This window comes from Gobio gobio (genome assembly GCF_949357685.1).
Source record: "Gobio gobio genome assembly, chromosome: 1".
In the NCBI taxonomy this organism is placed as follows: domain Eukaryota; kingdom Metazoa; phylum Chordata; class Actinopteri; order Cypriniformes; family Gobionidae; genus Gobio; species Gobio gobio.
Genome location: NC_137097.1, coordinates 47555921 through 47580650, shown reverse-complemented (window position 1 = coordinate 47580650; position 24730 = coordinate 47555921). Strand labels below are relative to the sequence as shown.

At 37.9% G+C, this 24730-nt stretch overlaps 1 protein-coding gene across 2 annotated transcripts; it reads right to left on the bottom strand.

The window, feature by feature from the left end:
* Positions 1-705: 705 nt before the first annotated feature.
* Positions 706-24730, bottom strand: rab5c (RAB5C, member RAS oncogene family). 2 transcript variants are annotated; one of them, XR_013817615.1, is made up of 7 exons: positions 24602-24726; positions 15301-15658; positions 6170-6321; positions 2503-2625; positions 2330-2423; positions 1966-2151; positions 706-868 (listed from the first exon to the last, which is right to left on the bottom strand). XR_013817615.1 is itself a non-coding variant. In XM_079831026.1 (6 exons), the coding sequence occupies exons 2-6, from the start codon at positions 15467-15469 to the stop codon at positions 2024-2026; spliced, it is 666 nt and encodes a 221-aa protein (XP_079687152.1). In that variant the 5' UTR covers positions 15470-15658; positions 24602-24730; the 3' UTR covers positions 706-2023. The 2 variants fall into 2 exon arrangements, 1 of the variants encoding a protein (XP_079687152.1); XM_079831026.1 differs by having other exon boundaries at positions 706-2151; positions 24602-24730.

Sequence of the window (24730 nt, the reverse complement as noted above, 5' to 3'; positions counted from 1 at the left end):
ATAAATTTACATTTGGGACTAGGGATAGTAGTCGTATGAAAACATTCCGGTTCAAGTATGCATTTACTGCTCTAGGACTTACAAACAAAATGTAGGTTAATTAACCAAAATATCATTGATAAAATGAAAACTCATAATGTGTCTACCAGCCAGAAACATACAAATTTAAGTGTCATGATGAGCCTTAAAGGTGCACAGTATTTTTTTGCTCTCCTTTAAAAAAAGTTGTACTCCTAAAAAAATGCGTAGTCATTTTGAAACTTATGTATAAATTGTACATGGAGAGGGTCCTCTTAGGGTAGCTGCCATGTTAGGAGCACATGATTAAATATTATTTGCCTAATCTCAGCAACCACCCTGTATTAGACACTTTCATTCACTTGACCATGATTGATTGTGAATAGTGACTTTCTACAATAGCATCAGTAACTCAAAACTACTGCACTTGGTGTCAAGTTCAAAAAGACTGCCAGCACAAGATAAATACCAAGTACACCTTTACCCTTGATGCTCCCTCCACAGCAGTAAAAGAATGCATATTTGAGAATCGTTAATGAAACCGTAGAGCACCTTTTAAATTAATTTAATAATGGTGAATAATTGAGGACCAGTTCTCTGTTCTCAATCCTATTTAGGGCAGGAATAAGAAAACGACTCCAAATCACCACCTACGTTTAGAAATAACAACACTACAGACAGAATGTATACCTTCCCCTCCTTTATTGGTAAAATTACAAGTTCTACTAGGTTTGTGTTTTTCCATTACGTCCCTCGTTCCTCAGACCTTGCTTGAGACATCTGGGTCACTGTTCACATGTGTTGTGCTAGGTCACAAGTGATGCTGAAAATGCCGGTCGAAATAGACGTCCTTCGACATAAAACAGGAGGGAACAATATTGACAGAAAATGACATGTTGTCAGAGGACAAAGAAATACCCAGTGCACTCTAAGAGACCTTAAGTACAAAAACAAGTAAATTCTTACAAAGGTGAATTGAAATCGCTAATGATTGGGGTCATATTCACAGGAAAATAAAGGGAAAAAAACAAGAGTACAGGAACAGCAACATTATCTTTTTTTTCCCCTCGTAAATATTTGTGATTTTGGTCAGAGGAGGCTGATTTTGCCTTGTGTAATTCATATGCATTTTCTCCAAGTCTGAATGATTTCAAAAAACATTTCATTAATGCAAAGGGGGGAAAAAAACACATTGGAGTTATACCACCTGTTAATGCATTTAGATATACAAGTAGATATATGTAAATGATTAGAAAAGTCGTCTAGCCTATCAAATCATATACTGGTTTCATTTGTGCTGGAGTAGTGGACGTCTGAGAGACTAATACAATAGAAATAATACAGGATCTACAGAACAGCCTGACATAGATGGAAAATAGCCTGTTTTCTCATTCTCCAATCCTTCCTCTCTCCGACAAAGGAGGGATGTGATCAAGGAGAGCAGGAGAAAGACGAGATGTAACTCAATACTGGCAGTATGCATCCACCAAAAGGGAGAGCACGTTTAAATAGTGGCGTCGACACTAGCTTTTTTTTTTTTTTTTTATACAAATGAGCAAATGAGAGTATAAGGAAATACAAGGGAGAGACAACTTGTTTTTCCACCAACAGCAGTCTGGAATCTTTTTTTTTCGTTTTAAGTGCGATTGGTTAGATCTGATCATATTTGTCTCCTTTTTGTTTTGTCAAAACTATATAAGACAAATCAAATAACTCATAGATGGCAGAGATGTCGTAGCTTCTCTCTCTGTGTGTGTGTGTGTGTGTGTATGTGTGTGTGTGTATCTGAATGTTTGCATGTGCTGTTCATGGGAGGGATAAATGGTCGAAACATTAACGTCTTGATTTACAAGGGTATCGATGGCCTGTTTCCAGTTCTGAAGCTCTAATTGGCCATAGTTTAGAGCTGGGTCATAAGTGAATGGATCTCACACTATGGATTCATACTGTGTTTGTGTGTCTGTATCAGTCCTTGGGTGCATCTGCCAGCTGATTGGTCCAATAGTTAGTTGCCGCCTCCACAGCACTGGCCGCTTCTGCCCTGTGGTGCGGTCTCCTGTAAGTCGACCCCTCCTCTGGCCCGTCCGCCACTCCCTGCCCCACCCTGCGGTTCATTCTTCGGAAGCTTCTTGGCTACAGAATTTGAGAAGAAAAATATAAAACATTTCTTCATAAACAAACTAGGTTGCTTTGAACTGAATTAAATCAACAGCAGTATTTGAATGATTAGGTGTGGTGTCTAGAGGAGCGTCTTTGCAGCAGGTGAAACTGGTGTCATGTTGCTGTGTTTTGCTCTGAGATGAGATCGTACCGATAGCCATGAAGATCTCGTTCACGTTCATGGCGGTCTTTGCAGATGTTTCCATGAAGAGTAGGCTGTTGTCGTCTGCGTACGCCTGCGCCTCCTAAAGAAAAGCATGCAGATGTGTTACAAACATTTGCAAGCAGAGTTACTGAGGTGGTTTTGCGTTCATGTAAACGTACCTGGAAGTCAACGGCTCTCTTGTTGGCCAGGTCTGCCTTGTTGCCAGCCAGAGCAATGACAATATTTGGACTCGCCTGACGCTGCAACTCCTTCACCCAGTTCTTTGCTCTAGTGAATGTGTCCTAAGAGAGAGAGAGAGAGAGAGAGAGAGAGAGAGGGAGAGAGGGAGAGAGAAAAAAAACAGTAGAGGAGTAATTGTTAAACAAAGAGAAAAAAAATCTAATGAATGAAAAGTAAAGAACCAGTCAAATGTAGATCAACAGAAGCCTCTAAAATGAACTGTTATGTTTCTTGAACTTGTTGAAATGGATCTGAGCACCAATAGAATCACAGGTTATATGTAGGGATGTCAATGTGTTAATTTAGTGCAATTAATCATTTAAACGTATTTAACCGAGCCCCTGACACAAACTTGTAACTTATCGTCTCAATGCAAAGCATGTTGGGAATGTATAAATATATATGGTTTGGGGCCAGTATTTTTAAAGAAAATTAATACTTTTATTCAGCAAGGATACATTAAATTGATTAAAACTGACAGTAAACAAATGTATAATGTTTCAAAGGTTTCCCTTTTCAAATACATGCGTTTCTTTTGAACGTTCTATTCATTTAAGAATCGTGGAAAAAAAGTATAATGAACAAAAATATGAAGCAGGACCACTTTAATAGTTTAAATTTAGATTTCAACATTAACAATATGGAATGTTTCTTGAAAAGCAAATCAGCATATTAGAATGAATTTTGAATGATCATGTGACACTAAAGACTGTAGTAGTGATGCAGAAAATTCAGCTTTGCCAAATTAGCCAAATTTATAATTAACTGATATCTCTATTTATTTACTAAGAACACACACATTTGCATGTAAAAAAAAAAAAAAGAAAAACAAAGAAGAACACTTAAAACAACAACAAAAAGCCATATATACACTACATACTTCAGCTTAAGGTTGCCAACAGGTATTGCATCACCACTGTGACTGTTGCGTGACTTTGAGCAAAGGTCTGATTGTATCCTACAGAATAATAATTAACCCCAGCAGTCAGTCAGGTGAAACCTTATTATTCAGAACAGAACTTACCCTTCTGCTGAGCACAACGCTGTGATGTCAGCCTTTATTACAGCCAATGTGCAACTGGCAAAGTCACATTGCAGCTGAGTTGCCATGCAACTCTCAGCTGGTGAATGATTGGCTGTACAAGACGTCTTGTAGCAACTCATAATGTAATAACTGCACATAATGTAAAAACTGCACATGATCATGTAATCAGCATTACATTGTTATTGTAATAAAATGTTCATAAATGTAATAATTTTTTTAAAAACGTAATAAAATATTGAGGTCATAATGTAATTATTTTTACGTTAAGAGAAATGTATTACATTATAAACTCACCAAAAACATGTAATTTTTCATTATTGTAATAGCTTTTAAAACATAAAAATATTAGTATTCCCTTACTGTACATTTTTAAAAATCTAAAGCCAGTCTTAAACTACCTGTGAAATGCAGAATTTAAATATTCATGTGATTATTATTATTACAGGTTTATTAAACATAAAGCATAAAGCAAAACTATATTTTTCAACACACTCGCGCACGCACACACATTCTTGAAAATTCGGTTCACGGGGACTCTTCATGGTTGTAGTGATTTTTATACTGTACAAACCATATCTTCTACGGGATATTAATATTAGGCTTGCTGTGAAAGTCGGTGTTACCGCGTTAAGGCATAACACCGGTTACATTACTTGCCCACCATTATTTTATTAGTAAAAATAATTTAGATCAGTTAAAGAACAGATTAACTACAATTAAAAAACTGAATGTGCAGCGTGAGCCGAACGAGAGTCAGATTTCATTCATCACGAGAGTGAGAAGCTGAATGACAAGATGAAGACTTGATTTCAAAGCGAAATGTAAAAGTGCCTATTTAAGGGAGTTTGTCATTGTACTGTTTTGTTGTTGTGTTTTTCATTAAGAATAATAGGCTAATGAACCCACCATTCAAGCAAGCCGCCCACGAATTGGCGCTAATTCAAAACCGAAACTAAAATGCGCACGGCCGCACTGTCATTCGTTCACGGCCGCTAACGACTAAAAAGGCTAATACCTTTTGATTCTATTATTCCATTTCCCCAAAATCCGAATCCCAAAATTTAAAATCGAATACCAACCCACCGAACGAATATTCGAATATTCTGGGACAGCCCTAGTTGTTTTAAGCCATTTGATTTACAAGGACAGCGGAAGTGTCCTCATAAACCATGATTAAGTTGTAATACCTATGTCATTATACACATTTGTGTCCTCATAAACCACATATACCTGTACACTAGCACGCACACACACACTACAACATTTTAACAGTGTTGGTATTTAACACTGTTTATCATTTAACTAGTACACATACCATATATATACTAGAAGTAGCAGTAGTAATAGTAATAGTAGGAGTAGTAGTAGTAATAATAATAGTAGCAGTATCAGTAATCTGCTGGATTTTGTAGGCAGGTTAAGACTTAGATTTTTTAAATGTACTCTAAAGGAATACCAATGCGTAGTAAATTTATGTTTAATAAACATTTAATAATAACATGAATATTTAAATGTTGCATTTCACAGGTAGTTTAAGACTGGCTTTAGATGTTTTTAAAAATGTGCTGTAAGGGAATACTAATATTTTTGTTTATTATTAAAGCTACACTATGTGACTTTTCCGTCCACTAGAGGTCGCCTGTTCAAAACAAAGGCGTAGTTTGATGACGCCACGTTTGAGCGCAGAATCTTGGGACATGTGGTCTTCACCTCACAGCCGGTGGAAAACAGTCAGGATAGGACTCGGGCAGAAATCATGTTCATGGATGCGATTATTAACATTACTGTAGTCTGAAGCAGAGCAGGAGCGAGTGTTGTGGAGCTGAGCAAGGCCGCAGGAGCGATTGAAGAGCGGGACTGTTATTATGGCATAGTCGCCTGCGGGACTTTTATTATGACACGGTTGCCGGCGCCACTTCCTCTTTTCCAGTCATGAGTATGAGGTAACGCAATTCTGTTTATCGTATTAGATATATCTGAGTGTGTTGAAAAGGACGTTATGACGTTCGCTCGGCGGCTGCTATGACACTTGTTCACACTGCAGTGAGAGTAAAGTGTTTCACTGAATAAAACCGAAAACCGAGGGTGACGCAGATATGACGCAATCGACAGGCGACTCCCTCACACGCATAGCTCACACGTCCCGGTTCCTTGGTTAAAATAGCAATTTCTCACGATTTACAAATAGTTGAAAACATTTGGGATATTCTAAGTACTCAACTGAACAAAATATATAACACTGGCCTAGTGGTTTCTGGATATTTTACTGCAAAAATCCTACATAGTTCACCTTTAAACAAAAAAAAAGCTATTACAATAATGACAAATTACATGTTTTTGGTGAGTTGATAATGTAATAATTTTCTCATAATGTAAAAATTGTTATTACATTATGAGCTCAAGATTTTATTACGTTTTGAGAAAATTATTACATTATGAACATTTTATTACAATAATAATGCAATACTTATTACATTATGTGTAGTTTTTACATTATGAGTTGTTACACACCCGCCTGATCCAACTCTGAAGTTTTTGATTTCATAATCATGGGCACTCACTGTGTTAGTAATATCGTAGACGACGATGGCCGCCTGGGCTCCTCTGTAATACATAGGGGCCAGGCTGTGATATCGCTCCTGTCCGGCCGTGTCCCAAATCTCAAACTTTACTGTTGTATCATCCAGGCAGACTGTCTGTGTAAGGAAAGCAGCTAGAAGGGAAAGAAAAACAGAAATGATTATGAGATGACGGCAACGTGTATCAGTATGTTCAATCAAAATGATACTTTTAGCACTTCCTTAGTGCTTAGCTATTTCAGGCTGGACGTGTAGAGAGGAAGAAATATGCATAATCAGGCCATTCAGAAGGTATTTGACGTTTTATGGACAGTTATGTGGAGCAGAATCGACTAAATGTTCTGCATCTCATCACAGATGCTTAGGGAGCTGTATTTTGTAGGGAGGTCTTTGTTGGTGTTGCTGGAGCCGATTGCCATATGGACAGTGCAATTCCACTTTGGGCGACCGAGTTTTAGTTCCGATTTCGCTTCCTGTCTACTACACACTATTCTACCACAATAAAGGCAAAAACAGCAGCAGCAAAAAAAAAAAAACTTTGGTGTTGACAAACATTATAAAGTTGAGCAGAAGGGATGGACAGTAAATCACAAAGAGAACAGGAATTTCCCCTTAATATAATGCGTTTCATTACATTTGTGTTTTACGCTTGCTTTAAATAGTAATTGAGCTAAGACAAACATCACTATTACTATTCAAACATCATACACTACTATTGAAAAGTTTTGGGTCAGCAAGTTTTTTTTTGTTGTTGAAAGAAATTAATAGTTTTATCCAGCAAGGATGCATTAAATTGATTGCGACAGGAAGGAGATTTACAAAAGATAAAATACATGCTGAAATAAATGCTGTTCTTTTGAATTTTCTGTATTCAAAGAATCCTGAAAAAACAAAACAAAAACCCCTTGGTTTCCACAAAAATCTAACTTTGATTGGTAGTTTATACATGTATAAAAAGTATCAGATGACATGAGATAGCCACGCTAACAATAACTAGCACCTTGGAAACCACATAGAAAAATGTGGTTCACATCACAACTGTGACATTTACACAGGAAAGAGCTAAAAATTGTTCCGAAAATTTCGATTTTAGAATACATTAAAATGACACAGACACAGGAAGCATGCGGAAGTGCAGAATAAGAAAGGCCATCCATATTTCTAATCCCTTTCACTGCGGACTTTGTGCTGAGTCAGGTGCCAGGGTCACATGTTTGTAGCTCACATTAATTTCTCCAAAGCACTGAGTGCTGCAATCTTTGACCTGCTCACTGACGACAGGATGATGGCATTGAAGGAAAATATGTCGAAGGACAAAAAAAAAGTGCTGAGAATTTCCTTATTGTCAGCCTTGTGTAAGCATGTGGTATCCTGCCCGTACCAAATGTCACTCCCAGCACTTTTCTTTCCTCATGTCTGACTTTATTCTAGAATATCTTGATAAATATGAGACTGAGCCCTGATCCACGAATGTCCATAATCTAATTCGCTTAAAGTTCCCCTAAAACACTGACAACTTAAAAATGGAGGTGCACAAAAGCACACACACTCAGGAAATCCCATTGTTGCAGTTTCCCTTTCCTTCTGGTCGCTCAACTCCTTTCTCTGTCCATGTAATTCAGTGGATAACATAAATCTACCTTTTTAAATGAATACCATTTCTAGCTGTATATACAGCATTCACATCGGTTTGGTTAAGAGATCAGATATGTGCACATGCATAACTGCGTATATGTTTATTACTCCAGTATAACTCATGCGGTAGTCATGTGATTAACGAGTAAGAACCAGCTTGTCTGCTTCAGACCAAGCCCAGCCCTCTCACCACACATCAACACAAGCCACACAACCTCATATACGCAGAGTGTGTTTAACACAATGTCACTACGACCAGTATGTTGTGTTATAAAATATTATCCCGTAGCTACTCTTTTACAGGAGAAATAATCAACAGTTTTAAAACATATGCCCCCTGAAGTCCATTATTCATGTTAGTCAAGGTTTCTTGCACCAAATGTTTTTGAGAGAAGTTTCTCTTTAAAATCATCTGGGCTGTTTTTGCTACTGTACCTTTAAAGCTACACCAATTACCTATGTTGCAATCATCAGGGAAAATCAACAAAGTCACAAATATATTTACACACACATAGAAATTAATACTTTTTTTCAACAAGGACACATTAAATGGATCAATTGACAGTAAAGACATGTATAATGTTACCAAAGATTTCAATTTAATATGTTTTTTGAGCACCAAATCAGCATATCAGAATGATTCCTGAAGGATCAGGTGACTGAAGACTGGAGTAATGCTGATGCTGGAAATTCAGCTTTGTCATCACAGGAATAATAAAATTACATTTTAAAGGTCCCAGGGCATGGATTTTTTTATTATCTTATAATGTTTCCCGAGGTGTACTTATATTGTTAGTATGGTTTTTACATCAAAAAATGTCATAATTTAGAAATAAAAAGAATTTTTTTCTATACTGATATTAGCCCTATGGCTTGAATGCTCTGTTTGAAGGGGCGTGTCTGCTGTGAGACTTCAGTGAAAACGGCCACAGTTGTGATTGGCTGACATCTTTACATTTGAAATGAGTATTAGATTATTTGGCGGAGAGGGCGTGGTTTAGCGAGGTCTGCAATAGAGCTTAAATCGGGCTCAAAAAAATCAAGCCCGACCCTACCCGAGCCCGTACACGTTGTATCCGAGCCCAGCCCAGCCTGACACATTAACTGTAATTATGAGCCCGATTTAAACCCGACCATTTTTTAATACGTGGGCGTTCTGAGAACAAGCTTGTAATGAGCGAAGCGGATGGGTGTGATGCTCAGCTCAATAATCCGCTCTATGCAGGCGTGCGTTCATGAAGTGTTCACAGGTAAAACAACGCTCGCTCAAATCCCGATCAGACATGACATGCATCTGTACTATAGGCCTACTTGTTGTAGCCATTAAACAATGTATTTTGTTTAATATTTATGTTTAAATATTATAATGTTATTGTTAAATTTCATCTGATTATGAAAAGTGCAAAGATGCGTGTGGGTCAGAAATGATTTTGGTGGTTATTATATTTTGTTTAATATTAAGTTTTGTTTTGTATGAAGCCCTTCTTTAAAATTAATTTCGTTTTGTATAAATTGTATCTTAATTTTAATCAAGGTTTCGTCAGCCAATTGCCTGGGTTTAATAAATAACAAGCAGATAGAGTAATAGCAGATTATAAGGGTGAGATGAAGTCGCGCGGGAGCGATCACATGCGTTGCACATGAGCTGGAGTGCATCTCATAAATAAACAAAACTCAGAAGGCTACTTGCCTCACAGACATGAGAAATATGTGTATAGAAAGCTTGAAATGTCTACTTTTCTTTAACTTCTAGTTAAGAAAAGAAATCGACTAGTTAAGAAATGCGCAGTGTTAACGTGAGCAGCTCATGACTGCGTCTCAGTGTCTCGGAGCGTTTCTGAATGCTGCGCTTCATCACTGCGTGTGCTGCGAGTTTAACACGCATTTTTAGATTAATCCTGACTTGTGCAACTTTGTACACATTTGTTTCTTAGTTGTAGTATTACTTTGCTAAAAATTAGGGCTGTCAATCGATTACATTTTTTTATCTAATTAATTACATACTCCGTGATTAATTAATCTAAATTAAATCGCATACATAATTTTTGCTGTGAAAGTATTTTAAATATTTCAATTCAAATGAATCAATGAATAATCAGCATTAGTGGCATTAAAGTTCAAAAATTCTATTATTATTTTCACTGTTCAAATATTGGCCATAACAATAAACAATATGACCTCATATGCTGAGGAAATAAATTAAAAAGGGCTTCAGGAAGAAGATTTTTTTTTTCACTGTACATACAAACAGGGCTTGACATTATCTTTTTTGCCCACCAGCCACTGTGGCTAGTGGTTTTCCAAAGTTACTAGCCACTCAGCATTTTCACTGGCCACAATTTTGCTGCTTGGAAATGACATTTTATTTGATTTAAAGTTGAATTTGGCATGCTTAAATTACTTTATTTTGAGTCATTTTACTTGATTTAGAAGATTTAAAACCCTTTCAAACTTTCAATGCAGAGTGACCACCCAAATCAAGACTACAATGCATATCAGCTGGTATGTGCAGGTGGGCAAGGGGTGGGCAATATGGCTAAAATGAGAAATTGAATATAGGCTAAATAAAAGAACAAGGAAGCAAATTACAAAAACAATAATACATTTCTTAAAAAAATATACAGATACAATAGGTTTATTTAATATGTATACATTTATTTAACACCTGTAGTTGTTTGATTAACATGAATGACAGATAGGTATTCATTTGGGCTGCTGAATGCATGGACGTTGTAACAAGTAGGAATATAGTGTGGCCCCTTTAAGAGTGCGCGCTCCCTGTTGAGAATGCGTATCAATAGTACAAATGTGCAGTGTCGTGGAATGTATACGCTACGCAGTTTTTCGCGTGCATATGATACGCCCTTTTAATAGCGTGTATATGACACGCTCTGGGGTAGTATAGTGGACATTGCAGACAACTTTATTTTTATCAGCACTTCCATCAGGCCTTTTTATATAGGCTACGTAAATGTTCCAATCAATGATCCAAGCAGCGCGTTCTCGTCTCCCTCCTTCATTTTACAGCTCAGGGTCAAAGTCCAATACAGAATGGATTAATCTGCGTTATTTTTTTTTACGCGTTATTTTTCCTCAGATTAATTAATCGAAATTAACGCGTTATTTTGACAGCCCTACTAAAAATATATATTATTTCTGATTATGGCATAGCTTTCTGCCCACCCAATTAGGCTAATAAAGTAATGATAAAAAAAAAAAAACACAAACGATCAAGGGCCCGGCCAGACCCGGCCCAGAGGATAGTGCCGGGAAAGTTCGGGCTCGGGCAGGGTATCTAAACTCTAGTCTGCAAGCACTGCCAGAGAGAGAGACGGACTGCATGTGGACCAGAGAGAGACGGAGAGCTGGATAAAGATTGCTGAGAAAGTTTTATTGTACCGAGTTGTTGACAGCACGGTGAGCGCAAGTTTATTTTGTTTGTATCTGAGAGTTCTGAATAAACAGTCACGCTGACCCTGTCAAAAAAAATTGTATAACAGTATCGGCCAAAATTAATTGAAAAATATCAGCATTTCGATATCGGCAGAAATCCAACATCGTGCATCCCTATCCAATACACATGCATTCTCTTTAGCTGCGCTTCAATGGTTTAAAATAACTTGTTTTTAAAAAAAAAACAAGCATGTGAACAGCAACGTCACGTGAGCGTCCGCTGGTTATTTGGGTCTACCGGTATATCGCCCACCCCTACCGATAACTTAAAAAAAAAAAAAACTCTAATAACTAGAACCCGACCGATTTATTCGTCTGCGGATTTATCGGCCGATATGAGCCTGTCGCAGATATATCGGCAAGGGCGTATATGTTGCAGATATGCCACCGATATGATTTTTTTTTTTTACAGGACATATAACGGGGATAAAATTTGTGTAACTGGTGTAATTACGTAGTTTGCCAGCAGAGCGCACTCCATTGTTTGCTACTGGCGAGGCGACCCAGGTCACTGGAGTGAAACCAGCCAAGACTTTCACTTCAGTAAGGAGGTCTCTTCAGGGCTTGACAAGAAGGACTGCCCGATGGCCCGGGGCCAGTGTGAAAGACACTAGGGCCAGTTGACGGAACCAGTGCTGCATCTTCACGGAAGTTGATCAGTTGCGCCATGGCAATTTAAATATTCAAGGGCACATAGACGAGAAAGTGTTTGTCAGTTTGGTACTCGCACGCCACAGCAACACACATCCTAGACGCGCCCGCGCGTTTCACAGTGCACGAATATTCACACAAAAATTATTGTCGAGTATCATCATAAACCTAGTCGGTTATGTCTTCAGTGAACGTAAACATGAAATTTACCAGTCACCGCCAGCGTTTTTAGTCATTTTCACATGGCCCACAGAATATCTTCTTGTATGAATATCTGAACATATATCAAAAGAAAGAACAGACCCTGTTTTATTCTAGCTTCATACATTCTTTTTTTATCAACACTTAAATGTGGGTAATAGGGATGGGCGATATCTTATCGTTTGCGATATACCGGTAAAAATTCTCCCCACAATAAGAATTTGTCTTCCCGTGATAATAACGATAAAGCCTAGTTGATAGTGCCACCGCTGTCCGTCTCTGGATGCCCTAAGCGTTATTACTTTATGATGGCCGCAGTGGCTGCGTTCATCAATTTGTACAGCTGAACGGGGGTTGGAGAGAGAATTTTCTTGTGGTGCCCCCCGCAGCACTCGGTGCCCTAAGCGCTGCGCAATGGGAGCGGCGGCACTGAATCCGCATCTCACGTGCAGAGCGAAAACAACTATGGCGGAAGCTGCGGAAGAGTTCATAGCTAAACGAGGGGCTACCTGAGGGCAATCTGAACCTGTACATACAGATGTATTTTCACTCACTGAGCACTTGGACTGAGCGCTTAAGCGATTCGCTCTGTCTCAATCGATCGGTAAAGCATACTATCAGGGGCGCCGCTTGCAATTTTGGGCCCTATGAAAGAATATGAGGTTGGGCCCCCTACCGCAACCAATTCCACATCAAACATACAAACCAAGATAGCTATCCAAAATCTAATACTGCCCTATTACACGAGCTCGCTCTTTCCGCTCAGCGCTGCTCGCTCAGCCCAGAATGCCCTTTGTGATATGCTGGTTCGAAAATATGTGAAATAAGTAGGGCTGTCCCCTACTAAAGTTTTTTCTATACTCTACAAGTAGTTGTTCATTTAAGCTATTAGTCCACTAAGCACTTTTATTCATTTAATTACATAATTATATATACTGAGAGAATTCTAAACCATATCCAAATGAGCGCTTGCGTAATATAGGCTTTTACCCTATTGCGCACTCATAAAGCTTGCCACAAAGAACCGGCAAAATAATGATTATGAATGTGTCAAAAATAGCGAGGAGACATTTTAATTGTTTATTAATAAACTCTAGAGTTTTCTGTGTCAGTGTCGGCTGACGATGCTGATTTGCCATAATAAATAATTTCTGACCCACTCCATGTCTTCCGACATCTTATAATGTGTCCTTTCTTACTCATGCTGTTCACTTTTCATAATCAACATAGATTAAATAAAAAAATTACATCATATTTAAACATAAATATGAAACTAAATACATTTTCTTAATGGCTACAACAAGTATAGTAGCCTATGGAAGACTCTTTGGTAGATTATAAATGTATACTTTTTTATTACATTACTACTAGGCCTACTAATAAAACCGATCTCTGGGGGCCCCAAAAGTGCGTGGGCCCTTAGAATCGTCCTAACTTTCCCCCCCTTAGCGGCACCCCTGCATACTATTTCAGTTCAACTCAATGAATGCGCAGTGTATTTGACGCACAGTAAACACAAGTGTGAGGCGCGCGACTGAGAGCGCTCAGTGTTTCACACACACTCAAAGAGAGAGCGAGAGAGTCTTATACCACACAGAATTGACGTGCTACATGTAAACAATATCCTTTGATGTATTTTCCTGTAAAATAATGGCGTTTATTTGGAATTATTCAGCCTTTCATGAACAGGAAGAAACGAATGCACAAACGGGAATCTCATTGGCTGGCGTGCACCTATTACTGTGCCTGTTTTGATTTCAGCAAATCAGTTTGAATGAGCGCTGACAACGTGATTACTATTCATGAACCCAGAAGCTCATTATTCCTTTGTGCAGTTTATTTTTATTAGTAGAAGAATTTGTGGTTTTATTATCTTATCAACTCAAATTACTGAAGTTCTATCATTTAATCATTATTTTTTAACTTTTTTGTAATCTGAAGACATTTTTGGGATAATTACTTGTGCTGTGTCTGCTATTTTTACCACTGTTTGCACCATGAGTGTATGAATAAATACAGAATCGGTTTACATGTAAAACTTGTCATTGATTTCAAAATTATTATTGTTTGTATTGTGTGATGTTTTTCAGCACAGTTGCACTATTTAAACATTACCTGCACTTTTACAGAAGACAATTATATCTGCAACTTTTCCATTTCTGAAAAGGCTGGTGTGGAATTTTACATAAAAAAATAAAATAATAATAATAATATATATATATATATATATATATATATATATATATATATATATATTAATATATATATATATATATATATATATATATATATATATATATATATATATATATATATATATATATATATATATATATATATATATATATATATATATATATATATATATATATATATATATATATATATATATATATATATATATATATATATATATATATATATATATATATATATATATATATATATATATATATATATATATATATATATATATATATATGTACGTTTTACTTTAGATCATTGTTTGTTTTTCTGAGACTCTCACTTGTATCCATAAACATGGGGAATGATACTACATTTATCGTCATTGATATTGTTATCGCAATAAATACTAGAAAATATCGGGATACATTTTTAAGTCCATATCGCCCATCCCTAGTGGGCAAGTTTCATGAAAGTTTCATACTTTTGTCAAAGACTATATCCAGATCTGATTCACAACGATGATCAAAACACAGATTGAGTAGATCGAGTCCATCAACATCAGCTGTTTTGATTTATATGCGGTTTAATGTTGTTGGTCGCATTATTTTACATATGCTTCTGCTTATATGAGATCGCTCGATTCTGCTTCAATGGGAAAGCGTGTCCAAACTTTTGACTGGTACTGTACTATAATATACACAAAGAATATCGGCCGATATATCAATATCTGACTTTTTTTTTTACTCCTTAATATTGATATCGGCCCCCAAAACCCCATATCGGCCAGGCCCATAACAGTCGATAACCGATTAGGTACAGATACTGTATATTGTGTGTCCCTAATATTTTTCCATGTCTGCCATCTTTTATGCCATAGCTGAAGAGTCTGTGTGCATTCTTGTAATTTAAGGTCATATTAAAAAATGTGGGGGAAATTCTCCATCCCTAGAAAGAATAAGTTTGGACATAAACACGCTCTGGCTCACCTCCAATAGTGCTCTCCTGGTACTCGTGGAACTGGCCTTTGACGAAACGGAGCACCAGGCTGGACTTGCCCACGGCAGATTCTCCCAGCAAGACCAGTTTAAACTGGCAGATTTTGTTCCCGACGGGGGCGGCACCGTTGGTCCGCGCTGGTCCACCTCGCCCCGCCATGCCAACAGGCCGGACAACAGGAGAGAAGAGGGCTGACCGGATCTGAGAGGGGTCCTCACTGGATATGTCAGAGGTCCTGAACCAGGATCAATGGAGCTCAGGGGAGGACAGGGTAAAGAGAGAGAGAGAGAAAATTGGGAGAGAAAGTGAGAAAAAGATGGAGAGATAGCCCCAATTGGATGAATAAACCTAGAGGAAAAAAGAAGAAAAGAAGGTGATCAACAATAACATAAATGACCAGATTTAATTGGCAATATTATAAAACACTGGACTGTGACACTGTGAAGTTGAGTGAATGGAAAGGACGGACTCATTATTACAGGTCGTTAACAGCTCACACCATTCCAGTGCACTAACCATTAACCAGCTACCCCATAATGCTCCAATGAAACTCACTACAACAAAATTCCCTTTACAGATTCCACCCACACTGTGCCGCAATTACAGTTAAAAGCATCAATACGAAAACACGAGAGGTAAATATCAGAATGTCATGTCACACACACTAACCTAGTTCCCCAAATAACATTGACTGAAAAGGTGCTGAAAACAGGTCCGGTCCTGTGTATTTTTGTTATTCAGAGGGCCACAAAGACCAACATTCAGCTCAGCTTGGGGCCAAATGAATTGTGGACTGTGGCGTAACATTTTTTTATACTTTCAGATTGATAAATAAAATGGCACTGGGGGGAACACATATTTTCAACTTTTGAAACATTTATTTTTGTCCGTGTTATGTTTTGTTTATTAGAAAGTTCAATGGATTCTCTGTAACCAAATACAGACAGTAGAGCTAAAGTAGATCACTAAAACAACTGAGCAAATAAAGGTGAGAGAAAGAAAGAACAAAGAAATAACAGCTACTCAGTCTGAGGTCATTATTTCAGCTTGTTAAAGACGGAGCCGGATATTCTTTCTGCTGCAGCAGACACAGTAATGGGCAGCAGGAGGGTAGAGAAGACAGTCAATAAACGGATGGACGGACCTCTATCCTCTGTGGGAGAATATTCAGGTATTAAGGCCTGGGCTATCACAAAAAAAAACTAAACATTTTCATTTAAGCAACATTAAATGAAAGATGAAAGGCTTGTATTTCATATAACTGCAAGAAAAGGCCAATGGAAGTAGTAAATAGAGGGCAATCAAAAAAAGTGATTGTGGGGAGTGAGATGTCTCTGCCAGCATCAGGTCTTGAGGTTCAGTCTAATCCAGAACATGTGACGGAGGTTTAGAAATGCTCTCACACAAATTTCTGCAAACTACATCTTCTCATGCCATTCAACATGCTTTGCACAGAAATAGAAACATAACAAGTATGGCAAAAGGGTCTGAATATGAATCATCTCGCTAAACTTGGTATCGTGGTCGGTACTTTTTGACAACACTACCCCATTGTCCCTGTAGTAACCTGTAGTAACAAGTCTATAAGAAAAAGTTGTGTGAAGGCTTTCAAAACATATCTTCTGAGCGGGCAAGTCTCTGAACTAGAGCAAAAAAAATTAACGCGTGGAAATCAGAGGTAAAATTAAATTATTTCGTTTTCTGCTCCAGATATTTTTCTAAATAACATATTCATTTTAAAATGTAACATTAACATGACAGTAATTTAAATGTTAGCCTTTGTACAAATATAAAGCAAAACATTAAATGTGCAAAAAAAAAGGTAACTATTTAAAAATGTAAACGGCTATATATTTAAGAAGGCTAGCAGCAGCAGCATCATCATTAATCGACTAGTCGAATATTTTCGCACATCCAGCATTTCGAATACTGTCTGTACGAATACTGGGCCTGGCTGTACGATTAATCGAAAAATAACCAAAACCGACATTCAGAACCTCTAACCGACGTATTTTTCCCATGTCGGTTATTTCGGTTTTCACGTGACTCCGCCCCGTCAGTCACATCAAGTGCAGTTTGCAGGCACACAGAGAGAAGCAGGAGCAGTTATCTGTGTTTATAGATGCCCAGAATCACTATAGTAACTGCATGTTTTAAACAGTTTATATACAGGTCAGTTAATCGGCGTTCTTATAGCCTATACACGCTGCCACCGACACACACACACACACACACACACACACACACAGACGGCGCGCGCAAGCCGGGAAGAAAAAAATTCCACCTTTAATAGTAGAAAATATTTACAGTACAAACCTTATCAGGAACTTACTCAAAAACCTTACGAGGGCAAAAAAAGAAAAAAGAAAAGAAAAAAAAAGACGAAAAATATTCGTTAATTAATTGTAATGAGGTAAAATGTTCAATTAATCGAGGTTTTTATTTTTGGTCAAATCGTTACAGCCCTAAACAGGAGTCAAGCCCGTATTCTTATTCTCTTACTATTAACCAGTGGTGGGCTGTCAGGGCCATCAGGGCCTTCTCTGCTGGCCCTGTCAAAATCAAAAATATATATTTGTTTTATAATTAAATTAAACTAATGTGTGTCTGAACATGTCTAAATGCAATGACTGTCTATTTCAGAACGTTACAATTATATTTCCTTAAAGAATGTGGTTATTTTTTGTGTGGCTGAGCTGTATTTTCTATATGTCATCGTCTAAATGCATCACAGCTCCGTGGACCAGCACAATTAGTATAGCTAGGCTTACATTGAAGCTGCCATTTTCCATTGGATCATAACTTTGACTGACGTGTGTCATCAGCCAATCAGACTTTGATGTGTAGTGATAAAACGCCCCAGAGGTCCAGCGATGTGTCGGCGCTACCCCCCGCTGATGTCATCAGCCGTTTGAACTTTTCGCGGGTTGTGAGCAATCTATGTGAAATGAGCTATGGCCGCTGCGGACGACAGGCTGCGCGAGCTTCGTGTGAATCGTGATGTCAAGCCGGTAACGTTAGCTGTTTTTTCCATGTTTCTTCCTATATTCTTGTTGGTCCGTGTTTTTGTTTGTTTGTTTGTTTGTTTAAGAGTATATGTGTCAGTTGATTTTGATTCATTTCACCAGTTGCCTAAACGGTGACACGTGAGTGCAGTGGTATCAATAAATAGTTAAATTGCCTTTTTGTCTCGCGTGTCCTTTTATGTTGCTTGCGACCTTCCCAACGAACACTTTGAAAGTGGGGTTTGTAACAGTAGTGCATACAGTACATGATTGTATTTTGTATGTATCGGTGTGAGTGGTGTTGTTATGGCAGCGGCGTGGGGTGTGTTGATTGTTAGTGAAGGCCCTGACTGAAACCCAACGGTACGCTACTGCCATTAACCAAAACGACAGTGACTAAAGTGAAACTGAAAAGTCTCATCAATTTTGATACGACAAGAGTCCAATTGAGCCGCGAGTTCATCCATCAAATCTTCATTAACCAAAAGCAGCTTTTATAACTGGGTGTAGAGAGGAGCATTTTTGAGTCGCACATAGAACACAAAACAGCTCCGGTGGAAACAGTGACTATCTAAAACCTTCATCTTTATTAATGCTTGTTTAATGCTAGTGTAATTACTTTAGGTGTTTTTACTTAATGTCCAAATAAATGCCTTAAAAAATTAAATAAAAACCTTAATTTTATAAATCGCACCTCGAATATATCACTCAGCTGTAAATCACACAACAGAATAATTCTCAAAATGAGGGCAAAGGAGGATCAAAATATGGGAAATAATTGCACCTGAGTGGGAGTTGAGAAACAGAGAGCATGTTTATGAAATATTTATGTGATTTTCATAAGTTCTGCTTTACTGATTTTTACTGAAGGACTGAAGCATTGTATCAGCAGATGGACAGACATCATAATGAAAGCTTGCAGCAGTATCTATAAATGGAGTTTACAATGTCATTTATGACATCAGACACCCACCACGGAAGGTACCAGATGACCAAATACCAGTCAACGCCAACGATGGAATTCCACAGAAACACTCCACAGAGAACTGCTGTCATTTCCAGGTATTGCTTTTTAATCTGCTCCTATCAGAACTAGAGACACCTGATTCACTTCCTGTCATCTATAGGTAAGGCCAGAGTGCCAAGACCTGTGCGTACATGTCGGCCTGAATCGCTGGCACCAGCATTCCAATCACTATGGCTCATTTCCTTTCCATGCAAAATCATAAGCTGAATATACAGTTTTGCGGTAAAACCCTTAAATCCAACAACAAGGAGTGCAATAATACCGTCCCTCCCCCATCAAACACCGTTCACTGGGAGGAGGGAGGGATCTCAACAGTGTGGAAATAGGAAGTGCTTTACAGGAAACTGACCAGCTGGAAGGAAATCGCATACATCACCAACATGGGAGCGCAAGCCGGCCTGATCATTAAACAAATGTCTGAGAGGGTGTGTTAGAGAAGACGGTCTGTCCGCCTATCTATCTAAGAAGTTGTTGCAATTTTGCAGAGCAAACACACAGATAACAACGCACCCACACCCTCCCCGGCACGCTCAACAGCTGCATTCATTAATAATACAACTTAACAGATGCTATTATATGCGTTTTGCAATAAAAAAAACTGTGCGCACTTCATCAGACAATGCCTTTTTTCCCATCTCTCTGTCTGTTTGTGCCGGCATGTACTTTGTGCTCCAATTGTTCCTATTTATCACAGCAGCTTCAAGATCAGTTCAAACATTTCATCTTCATTTCAGCAGATGTGGGTTATTCAGACACATAGTTGGTTTGTAATTTAAATAAACATGTTTCCACATATACCTGGGGTGATAAACATTCCAGTATGTGTTTGGTTTTCACCATGACCTAAAGAATAAAGGTAAGTTTACATGACATACACGAATAGCTATATTTTTGCTTCAATCTGAATAAATTCATTCCGATTGATGAATCCAAACGTAGCGTTTACATGAACACTGAATAAAGTGATCGGGTTGATGTGCACATTTTTGTCAAAAGCTTCTGATTGGATTGAATCTTTTGACATGCGCACATTGCATGAATATACAGAGTGTCCCGCTGTTGTTGCATACTAACCATCCTCCTTTTCTTTGTTTTGAAAAGGAGACTTAATATTGATCTATTTTGGGTGCTAATTAGCTGACGACGAGCATATGGACCATTATGCCATTCAGTAAAAACACCCCTTCCAGCACCCAAAACCAGTCGACTGTGGATGAGAGTCCAAAACAACTACTGTTGGGAAGTTGTCCTGCTCCTCTTCACAGACGATGAGTGGAAAGAGGTTTTCGAAAAGAGGTTTCAGTTTTCAATCCGATCAAGTGTTTACATGTCCACTCGATCGGATTACAAAAGGAATAAACCACTACTTTAGGGCTGCCACACTAACGACTATTTTTATATCAATTAATCTATCGACTAATTTATCACAATCATTTTCAACAATTTTACTTAAAAACATTTCATTTAACTTGCAACGTTGGCCTTCAGTAGTGTACTATTAAAAAAAAGTATAAATGTAAACAGGCCCTTGACAAAATGTAACACTAAAAGAGTAAAAATGTGAAAAGGAACACATTTGTAAACCAACATAACAAAAAAAGAGAATATCAGCAAATACTTTTTATATAGAATAGTGTTGTCACGATACCAAAATTATGACTTCGATACGATACCAGACTAAAATGCCTTAATACCGAAACTGAATTGATACATGGGAAAAAACTGTAAAAGTAATTGAATAATATGACAGAACTTACTATTTATTGTTTTATAATTGTTTTAGGGTTAAAAAACCCTAAAAACTCACTTGGCCTGCATGTTCCTGCCCTGCCCTGCTTCACACAGAATATTAGGTCCGACCCTTTAAAAGCTGCACGGAGCAAATTAATTGTAACACCCGATTTCTCATTCAACTCTGTATACGTTAACTAAAGACATATCTGACTGCGTTTACCCGAATACTCGCCAGGACGAGCATTTTTACATATTTTTTACCATTCAAACCCAATAATCCGCGAAACTGGCGTCGCGATCTGTCTGGGTGAAGGCGTGCGCGCGCTTCAGGTCAGAGTCCGGAAGCGCGCGCGAGCACGTCCAGGCGCACCACACTTTTCTGTTGCGTTCTTTTTCCTGAGCTGCGCGTATATATTTGACTGTTCTGCTTCCATTGTTTAGTGAACGATGGAAGCAGAGCTCACACACACGTCCTCACTCCTGCTGTCACACATCGACGCAGATTAAGAAATACTGCTCTTATTAGAGTGCTGTCATTTTTAAAGTACCGGTAGCTACTAATACAATTTCATATCGTACCCAACTTACCCAGTCGACTAAAAATATTGACGTCGACTAATTAACAGCGTCGACGCAGACGATTGTATCGACCAATCGCGACAGGCCTACACTCCTTACAATCCGAATTAAATTTTAATCAGATCTGGCCAATTCATTTCGACTGTGCTACTAGTCCAATTACAATCAGATTATTAGGGTCCATGTAAATGCAGCTACTGATGTACTAAACACAGAAAAGTTTTCTCCTTTGTGTTCTTCGCTGTCCCCATGAATCCACGAAAATTACTAAAAACTGTATTATTCATGCCAGGCCAGTAGTTGGCGATGTCACTTTGTAAAGAAACAGAATGCGTCTATAGACAGGTTTCTGTGGAACATCACAAAGATGCGCACGCAACTAGGGGGCAGAAAGCAGTACTCTTTACGGCATATCTAGTAGAAACAGAGATGACACAGAGCTGTTGTGCTGTTAACCGCCAAAAAATGTTAAGATTTAAAATGTTCAATATTCCGAGGGGATCACATGCCTTTGCTGAAAACAGAAGGAGATTATGGATCCAGGCCATTAATAGGCCGCATTGGGGTCCCGGTGGTCCTAAAGGCAGCAGTATTATTTGTATCCCATATTGTTTGTATACAAGATACCCGTTTATAGACTGAACACGTAATATGTATACACATGACGTCACTGTTTATTCACAAATTCACATTTTTGTAGTTTACATGGAGACAATAACGGTATCGTTTTCAAAAACTTGCACTTTGAAACCCATTTTAAAATTGTTTTGTTTTCAGGCCCTCAAAACGCTGTTGTTGTGTAAATAACCGCCAATATGGATAAAGTTTTCCCTTTTTTTGTTGAAAACGGTGTCGTGTAAACGGCCCCTACAAGGCAAGCTGGTGTGGTTGTTGGCAAGCAGACCAGTGCTACTTTAGTATTATTTATATACTATTATAGTATTTATTATATTGAATTAGATTGTATTTGTATATTTTCAGTTCTCTTTTTAAATTTAGCTTAAGTTTGAGCAACTTTGCTATGGGTTTTTGTATTTCTATTTATTTTTTACTTATTTGAGTAATTTAGTATGTTAGTAATTTTAGTAGTCCAACTTAAAAGTAATTTCAGTTAATTGTCAAGGTAACACTTCTAATTTTCATTGACATTTTAAGTTTCCTAATATTTTATTCTATTTCAGCTTTATTTCAGTTAACAAAAAAAATTAATGAAACCATTTCTAAGACTTTTTTCCGGTCATCATGAATACTGGGATAAGGATTTTTAACAATTGTTCTTTAGAGATTGTACAGACAAAGAGCAATTTCCACATCATAAAATAATTTGGTTTAAGATAACAAAAATAAAAATGACAGTCATTACAACATGACTATTTTAAAATTCCCTATTCATTTCGAAACCCTCTTTTCTTTTTTTCCCTTTCTTTTTTAGTGATGTAATACCATGCCAGCTTCCAGCGAACACGGTGTAAAACAATATAATTGACAGTCATAGTTATAAATGGAAAGAAGAAAACAAACAATCAATGGTAAAAACCTTGATCACACCCTGGTTTCTCATAAAACCCCCAATAACAACAACACACTCATAAAAGTCATCCGTTAAAAGAACAATATATACTAATGGCCATTTAAATCCAATGAGGAAAGAAATTTTAATCTGATTGCTTTAATGGAAGAAAGACAAAAACAGACTTCTTGATGACCTAAAATGCCTCAAGCAGTTACAAAGCATGCTGGGAAAAGCAACTATGCTCTCTGGAGCAGAACTAGGAGATGAAAGTAATATTCTGTTCCTGTTTGCTCACCTGCAGTGACAGCCAAATCAAGAAAGCGACACACAGTAACCGAGATACATTTCCACCGTAATGGCATCTCTTTTTATATTAATTTGTGTCATGTTATGTTAAGCAATAAGTAGATCCTCCTCACACACGAGAATCAACCAAACCACAAATAGGATTCAAACCTATATTCTATATCTCAAAGACAATGACATTACGAGATTGTAAAACAGCGTTAAAGAAAGCAGGTTTCACAAGTCATGTGGGCATCAAGTGCCTATGCTGAACAAAAGTTCACTAAGTGCAACAGGACAGTAAATAGGCGTTATACAAGAAATCCTCTCCGGATCAAAGGTGAACATTCATAATTGACAATAACAGCCCAATAATACATATATACATACACACAAAATGTAAGTCTGGATAGGTGATATGACTTATTGAAACAAATGTATATTTCAATAAATCATAATAATCATCTATCTGAAGAGGTATGAGATCTCAAGGATGACTCATCTAGCTGACCTGTCAATCAAGCCTCCTCAGGCCATGACTTCCTCATGAAGTCCGATGTCTTTCACTTCTGATCTGCACCTCCCACGAGCTCTGACCACAAGCATTCAACTGAACCTGCTACACTGATAAAACAAAAACGGGCAGAACTGCAGAAAAGTTTGAAAGAGATAAAGAGACACGTTAATATGGAAGACACAGACGTTTGGAGAAGTAACTTATCAACCTTACTAATCGCAATACAATCGGCGCTTAGCGACACCACAGAGATGCGTGTTCGGCTGCATCACAACGGTCAAACGATAAGCCATGAAGACAAGGAAGCCCTGCTGTAGATGGACAAACTTCAGAGCTGCTGATCGTGGAGCTGATCAAACTCACATATGTATATGTCACGTACACACCCACAGAAGCCTTCTCCATTAAACTGAACTTTGCCGTAAGATTCATATTCAGAACATGACAGAGAGATTGAGATTATTCCTTTATTATGTCGCTCGGGGGAAAGATCCAGAGGAGCGGCTCAGGAACGTCATGAGCATCGGCTAACAGTCTTGACAGTTCCTCTCTATCTGTAAACCACGACCAGCTAACAACAACAACCTACCAATAAACATATGAATACAAAAGCCAGCCAGCCAGCGGTTACCTTGAGATATGAGTGCGGCGCTTTTCTCTTTCTGTCAAATCCCTGGCTGTCAGACTGAGAGAATATTCCCCTCCAGCCGACTCAAGCGTCTCCTGTTGACGGGCCTTGGCCTTCACTTCCGCTTTAAGG